We start from the raw sequence: 17500 nt of genomic DNA, 5'->3' as shown, positions 1-17500 counted from the left end.
TTTGAAGAAAAAGGGGGAAGTATAGAAAAGGAATCTAATTATGTAAGAGAAATATGAAAAGACGGGTTGGGAAAGGAGGAAAAGATGAAGAATTAGTTGAGAGATTGATTGATTGACAGTTTGAAGAGAAAGGGGAAGTATAGGAAAGGAATGTAATTATGTAAGAGAAAAATGAAAAGACGGGTTGGGAAAGGAGGAAAAGATGAAGAATTAGTTGAGAGATTGATTGGTTGATTGACAGTTTGAAGAGAAAGGGGGAAGTATAGGAAAGGAATGTAATTATGTAAGAGAAATATAACAGGAAGAAGGTAAAGAAAGATGGAGGGGAGGAAAAGGTAACAGTAAAAGGAAAGAAAAGAAAAAAAAATAATTGAGTTAGTGTAGGGCTGGGCAGAACATTACAGGTGTGCCAGATTATCGTATCCACCATTGAATTTACTGTTTTTAGACTCGATTATAGCAAAACAAAAATATTAAGCCTTTCAACGGTAACTATAAATGAATGTAGTTATTGGAGTGAAGGAGACAGTCTTTGGGTGGGAAATCGGAGAACAAGAGGCGAAGTACGACGATCTTATAACGCAGTCCGCAGAGGTAAACAATCAGTGCCTCTCAGGTGTTCACAGGTGGGGGATGTCTGCTGCAGGTCGCTCCCGGGCCCTTCATATCCTCGGCCACGTATGCCTTTTAAGACCTGTTATATTGATCTATTGTATTGCATATTTATTGGTTTATTGTGTATTTCCTTGTTTATCGTATGTTTCCTCTATGTGTCCAGCTATTTCTTCATTTATCATTATTTTCTCCCATCTCCTTCCTTTCATATTTAATTTCTCGTTTATTTCTTTCTCTATTATCTTTTTTATCGTCTACGTGAGTCCCAGTGTTTCGTGTTATAATTAACGTGAAAATAAGCGAAGGGAAGGGAAGACATGGATAAAGAAGGGAAGCGAAGGAAAATGTGATAAGCGAAAGGAAGAAAGGACGGATAAAGAAGGGAAGAGAAGGAAAATGTGATAAACGGAGGGTATAAGGAAGAAGGGAAGACGTGGATAGAGAAGGAAAATGAGATAAACGGAGGGTATAAGGAAGAAGAGGAAGGGAAGACATAGATAAAGGTGAAGGGAAGGGAGAGAAAGACATGGAAAGGAGGGAATGGAAGGAAAATGTGATAAACGAAAAAGACATGGAAAGGAGGGAATGGAAGGAAAATGTGATAAACGAAGGGTATAAGGAAGAAAGAGAGGAAGGAAAGACATGGATGAAGAAGGTGAAGAGAAAGAGAAGGGAAGGAAATGTTAGAGAACGAAAGGGAAGGGAGAGAAAGACATGGTAAGGAGGGAATTAATTAATGGAAGGTAAATGTGATATGATATCTTGATATGGGAGGTTCCTAAGCCCCTGAATCATCTTGGTCATCCTCCTCTGAACTGATTCTATCAAGTTGATGTGCATTATGTATATAGAATAGTGTGGGCACCAAAACTGGACAGCATATATCTGTGTGGCCTGATTAACTAACGTTAAAGCCTATAAACTAACACTAGGAGAAGGGACGTCAGACTACCACCAGGGTCATTGTACTACTTACTGGAAATCCCCGTAACTCCTACGAAAGCCTTGTCAAGTAGGTGAACTTGGAGAGCGCACAGAAGTGAGCAAGGGAAGGGTCGGGCCCCGGAAGGGTTGTGTGCAGCGGGCGCGAGGGAGTAGAGGGTAAGGGGAGAAGGGGGAGATTTGGGTCGCTGTGCGTGTCTGTCCTGCCTCGCCCGCCGGACAGCGCGCGGAGCACACACGCAGTGGAAATTAAAAGCCAGCACTCCGTGGGCGAGCAGCCGGGTGGCCCTTCTGCGGCGGCGAGGTTGGCCCGCGTGGTCATCCTCTCTCAAGTTACTTGTATCTATTATTTATGGAGTGGTGTCACCCTCTGCCATGCCTCTGCACAGGGACACACTGTTCGCCCCGCCCACTGCTCAGAGCGAGTCACCAAGGTCGCCGCCTCTGCCCCTCGCTCGGCTGGGGGCGAAGCGACAGATTAACTTATCCCCGACACTTTGAAAATAGAGTAAAGAAGGCTAAACTGATACCAGACTCAGGAAATAAACTATAGTAAGTAATTATAATAAGGTTTCGCCCGCTGCACATGGGACACACACTGGACGCCCCGCGCTCAGCTGTTGGGGCGAGGCGGCGCGTCATCACTTTCCCTTTCATCCTGTCAGCTGCTGGGCTGCCCGCGTCATTCCCTCCCCCTCCCCCCCCCTACACACACACTGCCCCGCCCTGCCACCAGCTCTCCTGTTAATATCTTGGTGTGTGGTGATGTGTAAACCCTCCGTAACCTTATTCTTTAGCTTGTGAGTCGTGTGGGCGGTGTGTGTGTGTGTACCCCAGCTGGAGGGCCGGAGCGAGGCTGGCAGGATGAAAGGGGAAGGGAATCGCCCTCTGAGCAGCGCGCGGAGTCCAATGTGTCCTGATGTGCAGCGGGCGACACCTCATGTACTATGGTTAACTTCCCGAGTGTCTGGTATCAGTTGAGCCTTATATACTCAATTTTCTAAGTGGCTGGAGTAAGATCAGGCCTCGATAATATATTTTCTAAGTGTCTGGAGTAAGTTCATGCCACGATAATATAATTTCTAAGTGTCTGAAGTAAGTTAGCCTAGTATGGTCCATTTTCTAAGTGTCAGGAATGAGATCAGGCCTCGATAATGTATTCTAAGTGTCTGGAGTAAGTTCATGCCACGATACTGTGATTTCTAAGTGTCTGAAGTAAGTTAACCTAGTATGGTCTATTTTTTTAAGTGTCAGGAGTAATTAGTTAATTCATGCCAGATACTATTAACATCCTTAAACATTTTGTAGTTACTTAAGTGGGAGTTGATAGTAATTTAATGGGTTTTGTAGTTAAGTAATGTTGTATTTAGAAGTTTAATCACTGGGTAGTTTGTGGAAGCTGCTATAGTGTAACTTTTAGTGCTAATTATGATTCTCTCAAGTCAATTTATCTTTTTATTTTGTATTGGGAAGTTTAATTCTTTCTTTTAGCTTCTTATGACGTTTATAAGTTCCTGTAACAACTTTGACAATAAACTGTTTTACTAACTGCAACAAGTGACACCTTAGTTCTCATTTCCCTGTTAATATTATGCCAAATTTACGAGGTGGTGGTGGTGGTTGACGGGGTGCTAGTGGGATTTAAATGCATGTAATTCTCTCTCTCTCTCTCTCTCTCCTTTGCTTACCACTCTTTTATCTCCCTTTCCCTCCAGTTTTCTCTCTCTCTCTCTCTCTCTCTCTCTCTCTCTCTCTCAGGTTAGGAAGACAGCCATTCAGAGAGTAACTTTATTATTTGTACAAAGATGGACACACACACACAGACCACTACAAGGCAAATATCACAAAAGTTCAGTGTGGTTGGACTTATTCTTAATGCCACAGCTAACTCATTTTATAACTAATCCTCCCACATCTTCTCCTCTTCCTCCTATTGCTCTTCTTCCCTTCCCTCTAGCATCTTCCTCTCCTCCTCCTCCTCCTCCTCTTTCCTCTTCTCTCCATTCTTCCTCCTCCTCAATCTTTCCCATTCCTCGTCATTTTTTTATCATCCTCCTCCTCCTGTTTCCAACTTATCAGAGGAGGAGGAGGAAAGAAGAGAGAGGGAGGAGGAAGACAAGAGGGAGAGTAAGTCACACACACACACACACACACACACACACACACACACACACACACACACACACAGTTAGCCTTGGAATGTTGCAGTAATAAATTAACTTAGAAATTAACTTAAAAAACACTATAAGGGTCGTCACTATACATTATAACGCCATACACAATAGATGCGTATTTTGATCAATGACAATAACACACACACACACACACAAACACACACACACACAAAATAATCACGAGGAGGAGGGGGATATGGAGGAAATGAGGAAGGGAGAAGAAGGGGAGGAAAGGAATGGGAAGGGAAGAGAAGGAACGGAGAATGGAAGAAGAGGAGGAGGATAAAGAGGAATTGGAGGAAGAATAAGAGAGAATTGTTCTATTTTCAGTATATTGTGTGTGTTTGTGTGTGTGTGTCTGTGTGTGTGTGTGTGTGTGTGTGTGTGTGTGTGTGTGTGTGTGTGTGTGTGTGTGTGTGAGAGAGAGAGAGAGAGAGAGATTGTTCTATTTTCAGTATCATGTGTGTGTTTTCATGTGTTTGTGAGAGAGAGAGAGAGAGATTGTTCTATTTTCAGTATCTTGTGTGTATTCATGTGTATGTGTGTGTGTTCATGTGTTTGAGAGAGAGAGAGAGAGAGAGAGAGAGAGAGAGAGAGAGAGAGAGAGAGAGAGAGAGAGAGAGAGAGAGAGAGAGAGAGAGAGAGAGAGAGAGAGAGAGAGAGAGAGAGAGAGAGAGAGAGAGAGAGAGAGAGAGAGAGAGAGAGAGAGAGAGAGAGAGAGAGAGAGAGAGAGAGAGAGAGAGAGAGAGAGAGAGAGAGAGAGAGAGAGAGAGAGAGAGAGAATTGGAGGAGGAGGAGGAAAATACACACACACACACAGAATAAACAAGAGGAAGAAAGGGAGATGAAGAGGGGAGGATAATTACAAGGAGAAAGAATAGGAGGGAATGGAGGGAGAAGAGGAGGAAACAGAGGATGAATAGGAGAGGAGGACGAGGAGGAGGAACACACACACACCTAATCCACCCAAAACCTCTCCACCAACAGGTTCATGGCAGACAACATCCACCGCCACAACCGAGACCAACCCAACCGAAGCTACCGGATCTCTCGGACGCTCCCATTGGCCACCGGACTCGAGTCAACCGAAGGCGTAACCGATTTCGACCCCTCCGAGACTCTGACGCAGTTGATGGCCACGTCGGGTATGGTTGAGTGGCCGTTCTCAACTAAGGGCAGCCACTGTGGGTCATCTTTGGGGTCCATGTGGCCTCGGAAGTTCGGGTGCAAGGAGAGAGCTGCTCGTAGTTCCGCCAGCTGGTCGTCCTTAGGGTCCTCGAAGGTTGTCAAAGCCCCACCGCTGGAAGGAAGAGAAAGAAGGTATGAGAGGAGGAGGAAAGGAGTAGGAAGAGGAGGAGGAGAGGTAGAGTGGGAAAGGGAAGGAGGAGAGGAAGAAGAGTTAAGGAAGAGATATGAGAGGAGGAGGAGGATGACAAGGAAGAGATGGAAGAGGGAGAAGAGATTAAATGAGAGGAGGAGGAAGAGGAAAGAGGAGGAGGATTGGGGAAGAGAACAGAAGGGAGGGGAAGAGCGAAGGAAGGAATAACAAAGGAAATGGGGGAGAGGAAGAAGGAAAAGAGGAGGAGGGGAGAGAGAGAGAGAGAGAGAGAGAGAGAGAGAGAGAGAGAGAGAGAGAGAGAGAGAGAGAGAGAGAGAGAGAGAGAGAGAGAGAGAGAGAGAGAGAGAGAGAGAGAGAGAGAGAGAGAGAGAGAAGGGAAATAAATGGAGAGAAGAGGAGAGAGGGAAGAAAAGAATAGGAGGAGGAAGAAGAGGAGGAGGAGGAGGAGGAGGAAGATATTTAAGAAATTGTCTACTGTTAAGAAATAAAAGTATAAAAATAAACAAAAAATAATGTTTATCTATCCTTAGAGAGAGAGAGAGAGAGAGAATAACAAGAATGGAGAGGAAGAGAATAGAAGAGGATGAAAGAAGGAAGGAAAGAAGAGGAGAAGGAAGGAATTACAGGACAAAGCAAGGAGGAAGAGGAGGAGGAAAGAAGAGAGGAGGAGAAAGAAATAACAAAAATGGAGAGGAAAGGAGGAGGAGAAGGAAATAAGGAAGAAAGGAGAAGAAATAACAGAAATGGAGAGGAAAGGAGGAAGAGGAGATAGAAGGAAGGAAAGAAGGGAAGAGAGGAGGAAGAGGATATGAATGAGGAAGAGGAGGAGAAGGAAAGAAGAGAAAGGAAGTAAAAAAAATGGAGGAAAAAAGAAGAAAGAGTTGAAGAAAAAGAAGGCGGAGGAGAGGAAAACACACACACACACACACACACACACACACACACACGTACCCATGCACTGAGGTCGCCAGGCTCTTGAGATGCTCAGGAATCTTGTATCGCTTGAGAGACACGACGTGGGTGAGCTCGACGGATGCTGGGCTCACGTCAGAGAACCTGGAAAAAATTACAATTACAAGGAAATACTGGTTGATTCTGGGTTGATAGAAGGGTTGCATGGGTGTGTAGGGGCTGTATTAGAACCCCAGATGCTGTATGAGTGTTTGAAAGCTTGGTTGAGGCTTAAATGAGGCTAGTATAAGGCTTAAATGACCTCGGAAAGCTTGGAAATGAGACAAATTGAATGCAAGGCTAGTATAAGGCTTAAATGACCTCGGAAAGCTTGGAAATGAGACAAATTGAATGCAAGGAAATACTGGTTGATTCTGGGTTGATATTAGGGTTGCATGGGTGTGTAGAGGCTGTATTAGAACCCCAGATGCTGTATGAGTGTTTGAAAGCTTGGTTGAGGCTTAAATGAGGCTTAAATGACCTCGGAAAGCTTGGAAATGAGATCAAATGAATGCAAGGAAATACTGGTTGATTCTGGGTTGATATTAGGGTTGCATGGATGTGTAGAGGCTGTATTCATATCCCTGAGGCTGTATGAATGTCTAACTAAGCTGTATGTATATTTGAGAGCTTGTATGAGGCTTGAATGACCTCGGAAAGCTTGGAAATGAGATAAAATAAATGTGTGGAAATACTGATTGATTTTATGTTTGTATGAAAGGAAAGAGAGGAATGACAGAGGAAGAGGAGGAGGAGGAGGAGGAAGAAGAGGAGAGGGAAAAGAAAGGAGAAACAGGAGGAAGACAAAGAAGATGAGGAATGGGAGAGAATGAAGGAGAAACAACAGGAGGAGGAGGAATGGAGAAAAGAAGAAGGAGGAGGAGGAGGAGGAGGAGGAATACTCAAAGAAGGAAGAAGAAAAAGATATGACAAAGAAAGGAGAAATAGTAGACATAATAGTAGTAGTAGTAGTCTCCGTCACTGACCTTACATGGAAGACCCTAGAGTAGTCTCCCGCAAGATCCGTCTGTTCATGGAGGCGACGCAGAAGGTACGGGAACAGAATCTGGTCATGCGCATTGCCGGGGGTCGAGGTCAGGTCGCCCTTCTTGCTTGGGGTGGGCGTGACCTGGCTCCACTCAACCTGGTGTTCCCAAGCGCCTTCGGTGGCTACGATTATGACCTGGGGGACGATTTTGGTTGTTAGAAGGTATGGTTGAGGGTGATTAAGAGGGAAAGGAAGGGAGGAGGAGGAAGAAGGAAAGGGAAGGGAGGAGGAGGAGGAAAAGGAGGAGAAGTAGAAGGGGAAGAGAATGCAATAGAATGAAAAGGAGGAAGAGGAGGAGGAGGAAAGTTGGAAAGTTTGGTTTAGTCGGCGCAACATCTGTGGTCATATGCCGGAGAGAGACAGGAGAGGAAGGAGTTATAGGAGAAGGGAACAGATCCCAGGAGACGGGACACAACCCCCGATTAATACCTGGTACCCATTCACTGCTGGGTGGACAGGGGTGTAGGGTATCAGAAAAGCCGCCCAAGTTTTTCCACTCCGCCTGGGAATCGAACCCGGGCTCTCAGGAGGAGGAGGAGGAGGAGGAGAATTAGAAGGGGAAGAGAAGCCAATAGAATGAAAAGGAGGAGAGAAGGAGGAGGAAGAGGAAGAAGGAAAGGGAAGGGAAGAGAAGGAGGAAGAGGTGGAGGAGGAGGAGGAGAATTAAGAGGGGAAGAGAAGGCAATAGAATGAAAAGGAGGAGGTATAAGAGGAGGAGGAGGAGGAGGAGGTATAAGAGAAGGAGGAGGAGAAGGTGTATAAGAGAAGAAGAGGAGGAGGAGGAGGAGGAGAGAGACAGAGAGAGAGAGAGAATTAAATGAAAAAAAAGAAACAAAAATATATAGAACAGAGGAAGAAAGTGTGTGTGCGTGTGTGTGTGTGTGTGTGTGTGTGTGTGTGTGCGTACCTTGATGGAGTGGTTCGCGAGGATGGAGTCAAGCCAGGTGGTTGGAGCGGACAGTAATTGCAGCTGGTGTTTCTCAGGTAGCGAGGATAGTTCCAGATAGTCATACACCTGCAAAATAGTCCTCATTAGAAGTAGTAGTAGTAGTAGTAGGTTGTAGATAAAATGTCACATGAAGAAAAATATATTGATAATGTGTTGGAAATGACTTTAAACACACACACACACACACACACACACACACACACACACACACATTCTTCCCCCTCCTCCTCCTCTTCCTACTTTCCTTCCCTTCCTTTTCCTTCCCATAACTTCCTCCTACACACACACACACACACACACACACACACACACACACACACACACACACACACACACACACACACACACACACACAAACATTCTTCCCCTCCTCCTCTTCCTCCTTTCCTTCCCTTCCTTTTCCTCTCTCTCTCTTTCCTTTCCTTCCCATAACTTTCACACACACACACACACACACACACACACACACACACACACACATACCTCACAGTTGCCGTAGGTCCTCAAAACTGTCTTAAAAGCAGCGATTATTGGCATGAACTGCACTCCATAGGGTCCTTGTGGCGTCCAAACTAACAGGACCACTTGCTTCTGTCCTCTGCTGGCCTTGGCACCCGTCCGAAGTGGCACTGAGGAAGAGGCACCCTTTAGCAAGCCTTGAGATAGTACTGGGAAGGGTTGTAGTGTAGTGGAAAGGAAGAGAAAGATGAAGAAGAGAGAGACTGAGAAGGAGGAATGACCTGAAATGCACGGCTGCCTCTAAAACCCAAAAGTTAACACATAAACTGCTTGAAAAAGGGAAGTATTTTTGCCATTCTTAACCCCTTGACTGTGGATGTCCTAGCAGAAGACCTCAACAAGCTACAGGAATGGAGTAAAAATGTAAAGTCCTGCATCTTGGAAGGGGATATCTACCACAGAAATACCACATGGGAAACACTACACTATCCACCACAGAGGCAGAGAAAGACCTGGGAGTTTATGTTACCAGGCTACCAGTGAAGGGATATCCAGCACACACTATCCACCACAGAGGCAGAGAAAGACCTGGAGAGGCCAGTGAAGGGATATCCAGCATGCCAATACCACATGGGAAACACTACACTATCCACCACAGAGGCAGAGAAAGACCTGGGAGTTTATGTTACCAGGCTACCAGTGAAGGGATATCCAGCACACCAATACCACATGGGAAACACTCCACTATCCACCACAGAGGCAGAGGAAGACCTGGGAGTGTATGTTACCAGGCTACCAGTGAAGGGATATCCAGCACACCAATACCACATGGGAAACACTCCACTATCCACCACAGAGGCAGAGGAAGACCTGGGAGTGTATGTTACCAGGCTACCAGTGAACTATCCACCACAGAGGCAGAGGAAGACCTGGGAGTGTATGTTACCAGGCTACCAGTGAAGGGATATCCAGCACACCAATACCACATGGGAAACACTCCACTATCCACCACAGAGGCAGAGGAAGACCTGGGAGTGTATGTTACCAGGCTACCAGTGAAGGGATATCCAGCATGCCAATACCACATGGGAAACACTCCACTATCCACCACAGAGGCAGAGGAAGACCTGGGAGTGTATGTTACAGGGGCTACCAGTGGATGGAAACACTCCACTATCCACCACAGAGGCAGAGGAAGACCTGGGAGTGTATGTTACCGGGCTACCAGTGAAGGCAAAATCCGTGCCAGTCGCAGCGGACGGGTTAAAGGTAATGTTCAAGCAGGCACCAGCAACATCATTCCAGCTGCCAGTGGTGAGTTGATGGTCTCTCCTCGTAGGTTTGTCACTCACTGGTTGAAAGAAATCATGAATGCCAAGCCTGTCACTCTCACGGTTTGGCATTCATGATTCCTTCTACCAGAGAGTGCAAGAGTGTGTGTGTGGTGAACTGTCTGTCAGATCTCACACTTTCTTCAAATCTTTTCCTTAGTTCTGCAGCTGGACAGATGCATATAGGGAACTACTGATAATTATAATGACCTAATACCCAGGCTGCCTTTGAAAATTATGTGGCTAACAGATGTGGAGTAGAGGACCTGGAAACAGTGCTCAGATGGAAAGACTCCGATGGTTTGGACATGTAAAGAGAGCAGGGGAGGATACAGTGCTGGGAGTTTTAGTAGAGGACCTGGAAACTGTTCAGAAGGGAAAGACTCCGATGGTTTGGACATGTAAAGAGAGCAGGGGAGGATACAGTGCTGGGAGTTTTAGTAGAGGACCTGGAAACTGTTCAGAAGGGAAAGACTCCGATGGTTTGGACATGTAAAGAGAGCAGGGGAGGATACAGTGCTGGGAGTTTTAGTAGAGGACCTGGAAACTGTTCAGAAGGGAAAGACTCCGATGGTTTGGACATGTAAAGAGGGCAGGGGAGGATACAGTGCTGGGAGTTTTAGTAGAGGACCTGGAAACTGTTCAGAAGGGAAAGACTCCGATGGTTTGGACATGTAAAGAGAGCAGGGGAGGATACAGTGCTGGGAGTTTTAGTAGAGGACCTGGAAACTGTTCAGAAGGGAAAGACTCCAATGGTTTGGACATGTAAAGAGGGCAGGGGAGGATACAGTGCTGGGAGTTTTAGTAGAGGACCTGGAAACAGTGTTCAGAAGGGAAAGACTCCGATGGTTTGGACATGTAAAGAGGGCAGGGGAGGACACAGTGCTGGGAGTTTTAGTAGAGGACCTGGAAACTGTTCAGAAGGGAAAGACTCCAATGGTTTGGACATGTAAAGAGATGTTCAGAAGGGAAAGACTCCAATGGTTTGGACATGTAAAGAGAGCAGGGGAGGATACAGTGCTGGGAGTTTTAGTAGAGGACCTGGAAACAGTGTTCAGAAGGGAAAGACTCCAATGGTTTGGACATGTAAAGAGAGCAGGGGAGGATACAGTGCTGGGAGTTTTGGAGAGATTGGAGGTAGAAGGAAGGAGACCAGTTGGTAGACCTAGGAAAACGTGGAGGTGTATACAGGAAGACAGCACTGATGGGATTGGATGAGCATTGGGCAGAAGATAGAGTAGAATGGAGGTAGAAGGAAGGAGACCAGTTGGTAGACCTAGGAAAACGTGGGGAAGGTGTATACAGGAAGACTTGGCACTGATGGGATTGGACGAGCATCGGGCAGGACAGAGTAGAATGGAGGAGAGCCGTAAAGCGTCCAGCCCCTCAGGAAAATATCAACCGACTGCCTTACCTGGGGAGTAGTGCGTCGTCGAGAAAAACTGGCTGAGGCTCGGCCACAAGTGCAGCAGACCCCACGCCACCGTTACGCCTGTCACCAACGCCCCAACCACACACCCCACCACCAGCAGACTCAGCCCCAGCGCACTCCCCTCCACGCACTCTCCGTTCTCGTTCACACCCTCGGAACATGTCCACTCCTCTGGTTCTGAAGGGGAGGGAAAGGAAGAGACTGTTAGTAATGGTAGTAGTGGTTGTTGTAGTAGTAGTAGTAGTAGTGGTAGGAGTAGTAGTAGTAGTAGTAGTAGTAGTAGTAGTAGTAGTAGTAGGGAAGGGAAGTGAAGGAAAGGGAAAGGAAAGGAAGGGAAGGGAACGGAAGGAAAACTAAAACACACACACACACACACACACACACACACACAGACGCACCAGACAGATGTACGGCACGGCTGGAGATCACCTGACAACCATCTATGGGGCAGCGCTCATCCCTCGGGGTGACTCGCGCACAGTACCATCCGCTGCTCAGGTTGAAGAAGGGATACTCCGGCTGGAAGGAAGGAAGGGAGATGAGAGGAGGAAGGAGGGACTTGCTGACTGATTGAAGGAAGGAAGGAAGGAAGGAAGGAAGGAGGGAGGGAGGAAGGGAGTGGCTGACTGACTAACTGACTGAAGGAAGGAAGGAAGGAGGGAGGGAGTGGCTGACTGACTAACTGATTGAAGGAAGGAAGGATGGAAGGAGGAAGGGAGTGGCTGACTGACTAACTGACTGAAGGAAGGAAGGACAGAGGGAGGAAGGGAGTGGCTGACTGACCAACTGACTGACTGAATGGATTAGGGAAAAAAGGAAGGAAGGAAGAAGGAAATAAGGAAGGAAGGAAGGAAGGTCTGGAATATGTCAATGGGTGTGTAAGTAATGAGTAAGGAGTAAAATAATGTAAGTAAATGTGTAAAGTGAATAAGTAAATAAGTGAATGGCTGGCTGGCTGGGTAAGTGAGTGAATTACATAGAATTACATAGAAAATCAGACCACACGAGTGACGGTTCCATATCCCAAACACACGCACACACACACACACACACACACCAAAGAGAGGTCAGCAAATACATGAATCTAACCTGTATTTACCTTGGACAACACTAGGCGACCCTGCGCAGGAATTATGGACATGTTCGGGAATATCTCCTTGCCGGTGCACTTGATAGGGAGCACGGCGTGGTGGTGCAGGGTCAGCTCGTACTCGGAGAAATTGTACGGGCGCACCACGGACCAGCGCACCATCATGGACCTCCTGGAAATGTGTGTTTGAACGCATTCATTTCAAATGTTCGCGCTATTATAATAAATAAGTTTTCAGCCACTCAAATATAATCATCATGTATATATATATAAAACAAAAATTTAAATGTCAAATGTCGCTAATGATATAAACAAGTTTTTTCATATACTCAACATAATCAATAATCATTATAATATGAAAACATGCAGAATTAAATGGTAATAATAATAAAGAAATTTGCACACGGCCAAAATCCCCTCCCTCATTGGGGATATCATAAGACCTCCTGGAAATGTGTATGTTAGATCATGTTACTCTCAGAAATTGTTCTTGTTTTGACCCAAAATTTAAGTCTTCTATCCATGAAAGTGACCTCTCATATTGACTGTTTTCAAAGGTCACAGAAAGGTCAGGAAGGTTCGAATGAGTGGTTTGTTAGGTTCATGGTACAGAGGAAGGGTCAGACTACCACCAGGGTCATGAAACTACCCCTAGAAATGCCCTAAAACTCCCATGAAAGCCTTGTTAAATATGTATTTCTTAGGCTAATAGACCAGATGAAGGGTCACACTACCAGCAGGGTCACAAAACTACCCCTGGAAATGGCCCAAACATCCCTCGAAAGCCCTTTCAAATGTGCGTTTCTTAGGTTACAGTACAGAGGAAAGGTCAGACTACCACCAGGGTCACAAAACTACCCCTGGAAATGCCTCAAACATCCCTCAAAAGCCCTGTCAAATGTGTGTTTCTTAGGTTACGGTACAGAGAAAGGATCAGACTACCACCAGGGTCACAAAACTACCCCTGGAAATGCCCTAAACCTCCCCCGAAAGCCTTGTCAAATGTATGCATGGCCCCTAAAATCCATAGAAATATGTCCCATGGTCTTACCTCTGAGGGTTGGGGTCAAGGAAGAATACAGTGGTCCAGTTGTTCATGTTGGTGACCTGTATCGACGGCTCGGCCCAGAGGAAGTGAGTGCGTTCCGGCATTCTGTACAACTGGGGTTTGAGTTCAATGAAATAACAGCCTCGGCGGATGTCCCTGAACAGTACTGGGCCCTGTGAGAGAGAGGCTTTGTTAGGGAAGGGAAGGGAAGGGAGGGGAGGGGAAGGGAAGGGAAGGAAAGGGAAAGGAAGAGAAGGGAAGGGAAGGGAAAGGAAGAGAAGGGAAGGGAAGGGAAGGAAAGGGAAAGGAAGAGAAGGGAAGGGAAGGGAAAGGAAGAGAAGGGAATGGAAGGAAAGGGAAGGGAAAGGAAGAGAAGGGAATGGAAGGAAAGGGAAGGGAAAGGAAGAGAAGGGAATGGAAGGAAAGGGAAGGGAAGAGAAGGGAATGGTAGGGAAGGAAGGGAAAGGAAGAGAAGGAATGGAAGGAAAGGAAGGGAAAGGAAGAGAAGGGAATGGAAGGAAAGGGAAGGGAAAGGAAGAGAAGGGAATGGAAGGGAAGGGAAGAGAAGGGAAGGGAATGGAAGGGAAGAGAAGGGAAGGGAAGGGAAGGGAAGGAAAGGGAAGGGAAAGGAAGAGAAGGGAATGGAAGGAAAGGGAAGGGAAAGGAAGAGAAGGGAATGGAAGGGAAGGGAAGGGAAGGGAATGGAAGGAAAGGGAAGGGAAAGGAAGAGAAGGGAATGGAAGGAAAGGGAAGGGAAAGGAAGAGAAGGGAATGGAAGGAAAGGGAAGGGAAAGGAAGAGAAGGGAATGGAAGGAAAGGGAAGGGAAGGGAAGAGAAGGGAAGGGAATGGAAGGAAAGGGAAAGGAAGAGAAGGGAATGGAAGGGAAGGGAAGGGAAGGGAAGAGAAGGGAAGGGAATGGAAGGAAAGGGAAGGGAAAGGAAGAGAAGGGAATGGAAGAGAAGGGAAGGGAAAGGAAGAGAACGGAATGGAAGGGAAGGGAAGCAAAGGAAGAGAAGGAATGGAAGGAAGGGAAGAGAAGGGAGAGAAGGAAGAGAGAATGGAAGGAAGGGAAGGAAGAGAGGGAATGGAAGGAAGGAAGAGGGAAGAGAAGGGAAGGGAAGGAAGAGAAGAGAAGGAAGGAAGGAGAGAGAAGGAAGGAAGGAAGGAGAGAGAGAGAGAGAGAGAGAGAGAGAGAGAGAGAGAGAGAGAGAGAGAGAGAGAGAGAGAGAGAGAGAGAGAGAGAGAGAGAGAGAGAGAGAGAGAGAGAGAGAGAGAGAGAGAGAGAGAGAGAGAGAGAGAGAGAGAGAGAGAGAGAGAGAGAGAGATATTAACAGATACAAGACATACATACATAAACACACACACACACACACACACACAGCTTACCAGAGCAGGCTGACCCACAGCTTGAATTCAGGTTGTAGTTGAAGGTCAGGACAGCTGTAAAATCATCATAGTCAAGCTTGAAGTTAAAGCATTTGCAACAGAGACACTGATATCCTCCTCCTCCTCTTCCTTCCTCTTCTTCTCCTCCTCCATGGTTGATATGCAATCTGTTGGACCTCTTCTCTTCCTCCTCCTCCTCCTCCTCTTCCAGGCCTAGGTTTTGCAGGATCAATTCTTCCGTTGGGATTGTCCGGCGTTGATCGGTTGAAGTTTTGTGTCTCCGTTGACGGCTGAGTGTTCTAGACCGCTCGGATACTGTAATGATGATAGTGATAATGATGGTGGTGATGGTGATAAAGAAGGAAATGAGAAAGAAAGAGAGGAAGGAAAGTGAGAGATGAAGATTAACCCGGAAACAACGACGGGACAAATTTGTGCCATGATATAAACCCAAAAAATAGATGATACATAAATTTGTGCCATGATATAAACCCAAAAAAATAGATGATACATAAACTTGTGCCATGATATAAACCCCCAAAATAGATGATACATAAACTTGTGCCATGATATAAACCCCCAAAATAGATGATACATAAACTTGTGCCATGATATAAACCCCCCAAAATAGATGATACATAAACTTGTGCCATGATATAAACCCCCCAAAATAGATGATACATAAACTTGTGCCATGATATAAACCCCAAAAAATAGATGATACATAAACTTGTGCCATGATATAAACCCCCCAAAAATAGATGATACATAAACTTGTGCCATGATATAAAAAACCCAAAATAGATGATACATAAACTTGTGCCATGATATAAACCCCCCAAAAATAGATGATACATAAATTTGTGCCATGATATAAAACCCCCAAAATAGATGATACATAAACTTGTGCCATGATATAAACCCACAAAAATAGATGATACATAAACTTCTCTCAAAATTAGATGATACATAAACTTGTGCCATGATATAAACCCCCAAAAATAGATGATACATAAACTTGTGCCATGATATAAACCCCCAAAAATAGATGATACATAAACTTGTGCCATGATATAAACCCCAAAAATAGATGATACATAAACTTGTGCCATGATATAAACCCCCCAAAATAATGATACATAAACTTGTGCCATGATATAACTCCCCAAAATAGATGATACATAAACTTGTGCCATGATATAACCCCCCAAAAAATAGATGATACATAAACTTGTGCCATGATATAACCCCCCAAAAAATAGATGATACATAAACTGATCACAAGTGCATTGATATATATTATGAAATGGTTTGTGTGAGGGGTGATTTTTTCTCATTTTTTTTGATTAGAGGGACCATTAAGAAACATGATCCCCGCTGCTGCTGGGTTCAGAATAAGAATTGGAGGAATGAATTTGTAGAAGAGGCAGAAAAGGAATTGCTGTAATGATGATAATGATGGTGATGATACTGAGATAGAAAGAGAGGAGAGATAATGATGGAGAGTAAGAATTGGAGGAATGAGTTTGTAGAAGAGGCACAGAATAAAATGCTGTAATGATGATAGTGATAATGATGGTGATGATAGTGATGATGGTGAAGGAGAGAGAGAGAGAGAGAGAGAGAGAGAGAGAGAGAGAGAGAGAGAGAGAGAGAGAGAGAGAGAGAGAGAGAGAGAGAGAGAGAGAGAGAGAGAGAGAGAGAGAGAGAGAGAGAGAGAGAGAGAGAGAGAGAGAGAATGATGGAGAAGAAGAATAGGAGGAATGAATTTGAAGAAGAGGAAGAAAATTAAATACCGTATATAAATAAAGAGAAATACTGATAATAATAATAATAATAGGAAATAGAAGTCATAGAAGAAGAAGAAGAAGAAGAAGAAGAAGAAGAAATAATGATAATAATAATAAGAAGAAGGAGAAGAAGAAGACATAGGAGGAGGAGAAGAAGGAAAAGAAGAAGAGGAGAAGGAGAAGAAGATGAGGAAATAATAATAATAATAATAATAATAATAATAAAAATACTCACTTCTTACTGAAAATGGAAGGAAGAAATAGTGACTCAATTCCATCAATCCTCCTCCTCCTCCTTTTCCTCTTCCTCCTCCATTCTTGAAGAGCTTGACCTCATATGCCCCGTGTAGTAAGGTCAGGTCAGCCAAGGTCACGTTCCCAGGCTCCTTCAACTCCAACATCATCACCATGCAACTCCCTTTGGCCTGGTGGTGCTGGTGGTGGTGTTGAGATCCCCTCCGCTGCACCACCACAGCCGCCCGACCTGGTGGAGTTGAAAGGTGGTGGTGGTGAGTGGAGGGATAGGGGGGGAGGGGGGGTAGTGGTGGTGGTGGTGGTGGTGGTGGTGGTATTAGAAGAGGAGGAGGAAAGGGAAGAAAAATAAGAAGAGGAAGAAGAAATGGTTGTAGAGGAAAAAAAATATTACACACACACACACACACACACACACACACACACCAGAATTGACAGCCAGCATTAATAAAATTCTCTCTCTCTCTCTCTGTGTGTGTGTGTGTGTGTGTGTGAATAAAGATTGCAGGAGGAAGAGGAGCAGGAGGAGGATTTTTTACTGGAAGGGAAGCAGCTCAGAGGAAATAAAAAAGGAAAAAACTCTCTCTCTCTCTTAGAAAAAAAAATAAATAAATAAATAACATTACTACTATTACTACTACTACAACTACAACTACGTATTACTTACGAGTTTGTAGGAGCATAAAGTTGATA

The 17500-nt window shown here is 45.2% G+C and overlaps 1 protein-coding gene and 1 long non-coding RNA gene across 2 annotated transcripts; both read right to left on the bottom strand.

The window, feature by feature from the left end:
* Positions 1-3331: 3331 nt before the first annotated feature.
* On the bottom strand, positions 3332-13576 carry LOC126984372 (uncharacterized). The gene is made up of 9 exons (XM_050838005.1): positions 13382-13576; positions 12340-12502; positions 11639-11759; positions 11223-11417; positions 8502-8647; positions 7977-8084; positions 7008-7204; positions 6022-6126; positions 3332-5031 (listed from the first exon to the last, which is right to left on the bottom strand). The coding sequence occupies exons 1-9, from the start codon at positions 13480-13482 to the stop codon at positions 4770-4772; spliced, it is 1398 nt and encodes a 465-aa protein (XP_050693962.1). The 5' UTR covers positions 13483-13576; the 3' UTR covers positions 3332-4769.
* LOC126984375 (uncharacterized) lies at positions 9156-10730 on the bottom strand. Its single transcript, XR_007736609.1, has 3 exons — positions 9678-10730; positions 9407-9604; positions 9156-9347 (listed from the first exon to the last, which is right to left on the bottom strand). It is a non-coding gene; the product is annotated as an uncharacterized LOC126984375 (long non-coding RNA).
* Positions 13577-17500: the final 3924 nt, after the last annotated feature.

This window comes from Eriocheir sinensis, chromosome 57 (assembly GCF_024679095.1).
Source record: "Eriocheir sinensis breed Jianghai 21 chromosome 57, ASM2467909v1, whole genome shotgun sequence".
Classification (NCBI taxonomy): Eukaryota; Metazoa; Arthropoda; class Malacostraca; order Decapoda; family Varunidae; genus Eriocheir; species Eriocheir sinensis.
Note: the sequence above shows the minus strand (reverse complement) of the source record. Positions and strands in the feature narration are given on the sequence as shown.

Bases quoted from the DNA above. Each gene is read 5' to 3' on its own strand.
- LOC126984372 (XM_050838005.1), bottom strand. From the start codon at position 13,482: ATGCCGGAACGCACTCACTTCCTCTGGGCCGAGCCGTCGATACAGGTC. The intron at 12,503-13,381 runs GTAAGACCATGG...ACACATTTCCAG, and splicing joins CTTGACCCCAACCCTCAGAG to GAGGTCCATGATGGTGCGCT. The intron at 6,127-7,007 runs GTCAGTGACGGA...AATTTTTTCCAG, and splicing joins TCTAGGGTCTTCCATGTAAG to GTTCTCTGACGTGAGCCCAG.